Below are 6,000 nucleotides of genomic sequence, written 5' to 3'. Positions count from 1 at the left end.
GAACAAGACAAGATCTTTCAAGCAGTGAAGAAACCCAGCGTGGTGACATATACAGTTTCAAGTTGGTCACAACAAATGTACCATCAGCTTGGACTCCTTCCTCTTCCTGAATGTCTCAAGTGTTTGCCTGCACCTCTTTCAATTCAAAAGAATACTCTCCCCTCCCCAAACTAAAAATTAGATTAAGACAACTTCACTGCACAAAACCATACTAGATACTGTAATAACAAAATGCTTTATTTTTGGGGAATACAAGGAAAAGCGTGACATCCTCATTATCAAATTGCTTTAAAAAGGCATTCTTCCTTTGAAAAAGGTAACACTCGCAACAAAAGGTGACTGGTGAACAAGCCCTCTCATGTAGCAGCAGGAATTCTTTCTTATTTTACAGCCAAAGGCAGGTTCTGAATAATGTACAGCCACAGATTCCAACTTTGGTGATATTTTCTAGTAGGTGAGGGCACAGGCTCAGCACTGCTTGGCATGACAGCCCAGAGGGAGGCTGACAACACCGCCGACACGGGGCTTTCGCAGCTCTCACCCAGGTCGCTTTGCAACAAACCACAAGACTTCACCATTACCACAAGAAGACACTGAGAAAGCCACAAGGTTACTAAACTTCTTTCTTATCTCCAAAAACTTTTCATGCAAGCCCTATGTTCGTGAAATTCTCGTACCATCGATCTGGTTACAGCTCAGTGTGTCACCACACATCCCCTCTGCTGTGAGCCAGGGCTGTGTGTGAGGGGACACAGCAGATCTAAGGATACTGACACACAGTCCCTTCCTCAATGTAACTGTTTCCTGTACAGCGGGGTCCAAGTTGGGATGTGTTTTAAAGACTGCAAATTTCTACCCATAAATTACTTCTGCCCTCTCTGAACCTTATGTTAGAATTCAAGTTATTAAAGAAGGGGCCTGGGAAGTTCCTAAAATTGTCAGGTTATAAAAGCAGGCATTCATATTTCAATCAAGTGTGACAACTCTTTGTCACAAGTGGTATCCATCCATGCTAAGGGGTAAGAGACATTGGTCTTGTTTAAGGGGGGTTTGTGTTGTCTGAAGCGGGTATGGTAAACTCTAAAACAACTACTGGTTTTCTTTATTCGGGTTAGACATAACAAATATGTCAGATACAGCAGTTAGTCTAGAAAAATACATTTAAAAAAATCTTCAGCAGACCATGCTCCCTGTAACAAAATCTTTCAAAACCAATTTTACAAATTATTCTACATGAATGTAAAAAGAAAATCTTAAATTTAGCTTGGTAAATTGTGGATTCGATCAAACATCCATCTATCAAAACATCACTTTCACTATTTGTAGATGTTAGAATTCATAATACATTTTTTCTAATGTATCCTGTACATATTAAATAACCTAAAAGGCTCTTCTTGTAGTGCATTAACAATTTAGCAAGCACACTCAGTATTTCTCCAGTACCATTTGCATTACAGTTATTTGCCCGCAAATGTAATTAACATCTAAAAGTGCACACAGATCTCCCTCCCTCCCCACAACCTGTTTCCCTGCTGAAACCCAGACATCCACTGGAAACATTATGCTACTGTAGCTAATCTACCCATGATTAGAAATGTGTGACTAAAGTGTTCTTACACTATACAGGAACTGAATTATATACAGGAATCAAAAGGACAGCCTGTATTTACATCAAGAATGAACTTCCACTACCTCAGCATTATACCAACAACTCAATACAGTGTTACAGTCGGTATTTACTTAGGACTTTAGCTTTAGATCAGTATAACACAAAACTTAGCTCAGGACATACCCTGAAAAAATGAACATGTTTATTAAATATTACTTCTATTATGCCACAAGACATATCCATTGCTGGATATTCTTACAAGTTCAGTGTTTGAAATAGTGTAATAAGTGTGCTGCTCTATGAAGCAGCAAAGAACTTCCAGAGAGGTTGCTGGGGAAAACAATGGAAGAAAGAAGTAAAAAAAAAAAAAAAAAAAAAAGAGAACCAACAACAGAAAAACAGGAGAAAAAGAGGAAAAAAGGGCAGCAGAGAGCAAGCGAAGAATTAGATTTGAATAATTAAACCAAACTGTTAGTGTAAGTCTAAGACAGTCACTGCATGCAGAAACCCTTGGAAAAGTGTCATACAGATCTGAGTAGGCTGTAATAAACAAGCTTAACATGTAACTTCACTGAATTTTTCCATACCAGGAAAAATGGTGGGAATTTTCCCCATCAAATGGAAGAATTTTGAGATTAAATTCCAGATTATCCAGTTTGAGATTGTTAATTTTACTCTCAAAGAAATCCAGTGTATGAACCTATATTACATTTTTCCAATGATACTTAAAAAAGGCAAACTATAAACTTTTTAATTCACTTTTTACATTGAACTTTTCAAAGAAATCTGAAGTGTTGTCTTTAATTTGCATTAAAGTGGTCAAACATTTCTCCTGTTTCTCTCCTCCCCCAAAAGTGCAAAAAACAAGTTGCTGCTTGGTCCATAAACATAAAACATCATATACAGAAAGAGGTTTTCCTTCTGGTGGAGTACTACTGCCAACCCATCACTTCCAGTTTCTTCTCCAAGAAAAATGTCAGCGTCCAAAGATGGAATTCAATTCCAGTAGAATTAACTCTACAATCTGATTCTGGTATACTGTGTGGACTGCTATGTTACCAGTCTCTTTCTCTGGTTTTAACAAGGTTGGACCAAAAACTATTGCTATACTTTGATAGGTCATTCGGTTCTTTTCTCCATTTTCTACAACTCTGAAAGAGAAAAAAAAATGCACAAAAAGAGACTTATCAATGTTAGAGCAACAGGATGACAGAAAAAGACACAGTTCAAAGCAAATGGCTATTCAGAGTATTTATTTAATGAGTAGTCTTGCTATTAGGACATACAGCTGCTGTAATTCCTCTCTCTATGAAAAAAGTTTTGTTTTGAAATGTCATTCTTGGTCCTCTCACAGTCCCTCAAAAGGACTTGGCAGTAAACATCACAACTATGAAACGTACTGTCTCAAGTCTGGTGCTCTGCAACCTCATATCCAAACAGATGGATACATTGTTTTTATGAAGTCCAATATAGGGGAAAAAATGCAGTGAGAACAGTCACTTGGTACTTCTAATTGGATTCTTTATCTTTAAGGAAGGGTCAGCAACACAAAGCCTTTCCTTCTATCTGTTACTTACCTTTTCAGGTGTCTAAAGAGGACCTGCATCGTGTCCTGATTTGGTTTTGGTAACTGTTTGATTAAATCTTTAACAGCAGAGACACGCTGCCTTGGTTCTTGCTCTGCAAAAGGGTGAGGTTGAGAAACAAAAATTCAGTATTTTTGTTTAAAACTTTAATATAAAATTTAAGAGGCTGGGAATGAAAGCCACGGTTTGCAGCGCTAATCCGAGATAGGACACTGCCACCTCCCGGCCGGCCCCGGCATTACGGACAGGCAATTCCTGACAAGTCACCCCCCTTCATAACCAACACATTCTTTTCATGTCCAAAATAATTTTAAAAATTGTGCAGGACTTATCCAAACACCATGGGCAAGTTCTCCAGACTTACTAATTGCATTGACAAAGTCATTGAAGTGGTTGTAAGTGAACAGAGGCTCCGGCAATTCTCTGAAGAACATTTTTAGAGCTCCTGTGATGACATGTATATCTTCCCATTTACTGTCATTCAAGTCCAGCTTCTCATCTGAGAGACAAAAATAAATAATTAATGATAATACTTCAACTATAAAAGCTCCTTTTTTTTTTTAATTAACTCAACTACTCTTCTGTACTTACTGCTTTCAAAGTAGTGAAGACTTGCTCCACTTCACCCCATCCTGTATCCCATTCAGCAGCAGATGGAGATGCCCAAACTCTGCCTAATGCACTACATACAGTTCCCCTACTCCTAGGGCATTCTCCAGAAGGGAACAGGAGCTGCTGACATAACGCTAAATTTACAGTTAGATCCTGCCAATCAGGAAATGAGAGGTCAGATTGTGCATAGGCTACTGTTCTCTTCCTGGTTTCACTGAACAAAACACTAAGAGATTGCCAAAAGAAAGAGTTTTATGTACAGAGTACAGTGAAGAGGAACTAAGCCCTCCCCCCACTAAAAGTCAGTAGCAAATCTCACTAAAAAACCAGTACCTTACAATTTTAATGCTAGTGGAAGCTTAACATCTTGCTGTTTTTCCATGAGGTAGTGAGTTATTTTGTTTGAAATAATCCCCCCTCCTCAAATTCTATTACCACCTTCCTTTAGAATTCTGTTCTAGTAATGCCTCTGTGGTCCACACAAGACCAAACCTCCAGTACATCAGGTTTTTCAAGTGATGTATATTATACAGTCAGTTCACAATTCTGAAGTAACTTTACTTCAAAGATGACAATCATTTCTCATGATACACTGCAGCTACAGATAAATCCTTTTCCTGAGCTTTCTGTGAACTTCACCAATCTGAACATATATGCCATTGCAATACAGCTGGAGGAAGCTTACCATGATTGACTGCAAATCTCAGCTTCTGTATCACTGCAAGATTGCCACTAACTCTGTATAAGCCGTCAACGTCCAACCCTGAAACAAACGGATAAATCCATTTTAATATCTTATATATGTTTAGGTCTACTCAGCAAAATTAAAAGCAAAGGGAACCCACCTTGTAACAAAGAAAAAAACCCTAAAACTAGCTTTTTTTGATAAGCAGGGCATATAAGACAGAGGAGGTTTAATTTGCTGACACAAGTCTGGCAGCATCGAGCTCAATGCAATCTCTAAAACTTCCTGTTCAAGTAGTAATGAGGCAACAGCTCCAAGTTTCCCCAATGAGATCAGATGTCTTGTTTAAGATGCTCTTGGTGGGTGGGCAGGGAATATATGGGAGTCCAACATGCAATAATCAAATATTTGGTGGATACAATGTTCAATTTTTAATGTATGGTTAAGAAAAACCCAATCAAGTCATGCAGAGATAGCATCTGTAAGTTGTCAAGTGACCAGGTTTACATGGAGAAGGAATGATACACATGCACACTCAGAGCTACCCAACAGCCCACAGAACTAAAATGGGCAGCCCTTGCCTTACAGGATTGCACACTCGACCAGAAAAGAAGAAAACTGTGTCTCTGTGGTTGCTACTGCAGTTACTCAGCAGTGATTAGGAGATAAAGAATTTATCTGAAAAGCCACTTGGATGCAGCAGGTCAGTCAGTGCCACTGAGAGGGTGAGTGTTGCCAGAATACCTGCAAGTCCCTGTAGCTCCTCAAGGAGTTGTCTGATGCAACACAGCACTGTTACCAGCACCATCTGATATATCCCTTTCCCCATAATCCACTAGTCATTCCTTTACAGAAAGAACTGATTTGAAGTGTATAGGCAGAAGGAAGAAGAGTTGGAGAGGTAGGAAAAAATAGCTGTTCATTTCAGTCAGCTTCCCCTCAGGTATTTAAAAAAGGAAAACTTCACTATCTTCACTGCAGTCCTGTCTTTAAAATAAAAAACAAATAAAGAAAAAAAAAAGGAACAAAGCAAAATAATCCCTTTCTCACAATCTTTAGATCACAAATGGAATAAAGCCTGCTGCCACAATCAAGGTGGCAGTTTGTCAAACTGGAGTAATGCAATGGAAGCAGTTTTTTTCCCCTCCCAGGCCATAAGATAGAAGCAAAGGGGACTACAGGCTGCAACAAAATCCTAAATGAAGTTCCCATGGAAGATGCCTTAGAATTCACATGTATTCCCCTGTAACACTTACCCTGATTCTCAAGAGAATGTTCTCAGATTAACGGACTGGTAAGTATTTGAATGATGATTATGGAGATGCCATAATCCCCTCTCAGTCATCTTTTCCAAGAGATAGGGCAAAGACAACAGCAAGAAACAGGCAAGAACACCAGCAGAGACTACAGCCAAGTCAGGAGTCCCAACCAACATATTTTCAACAAAAATGTGGAGATGTGCTTTACAGCAGACAACCCAGAATGTCACATGCAGCTTTCAAACAAAG

General features: G+C 38.9%; 1 protein-coding gene across 13 annotated transcripts in view; it reads right to left on the bottom strand.

The window, feature by feature from the left end:
- Nucleotides 1-216: 216 nt before the first annotated feature.
- ARHGAP12 (Rho GTPase activating protein 12) overlaps nt 217-6,000 on the bottom strand; it is a 75,849-nt gene continuing 70,065 nt past the window's right edge. For all 13 annotated transcript variants that reach the window (XM_069006527.1, XM_069006528.1, XM_069006529.1 and 10 more), the window contains 4 exons: nt 4,493-4,570; nt 3,560-3,694; nt 3,187-3,289; nt 217-2,760 (listed from right to left, as the gene is read on the bottom strand). In XM_069006527.1, coding sequence (XP_068862628.1) covers nt 2,586-2,760; nt 3,187-3,289; nt 3,560-3,694; nt 4,493-4,570 — 491 coding nt within the window. In that variant the 3' untranslated portion in view covers nt 217-2,585. The remainder of the gene's footprint in view (nt 2,761-3,186; nt 3,290-3,559; nt 3,695-4,492; nt 4,571-6,000) is intronic.

Source organism: Aphelocoma coerulescens, chromosome 2 (assembly GCF_041296385.1).
Source record: "Aphelocoma coerulescens isolate FSJ_1873_10779 chromosome 2, UR_Acoe_1.0, whole genome shotgun sequence".
NCBI classification, from domain to species: Eukaryota; Metazoa; Chordata; class Aves; order Passeriformes; family Corvidae; genus Aphelocoma; species Aphelocoma coerulescens.
The sequence above is the reverse complement of the archived record's forward strand: the minus strand, read 5'-3'. Positions and strand labels throughout refer to the sequence as shown.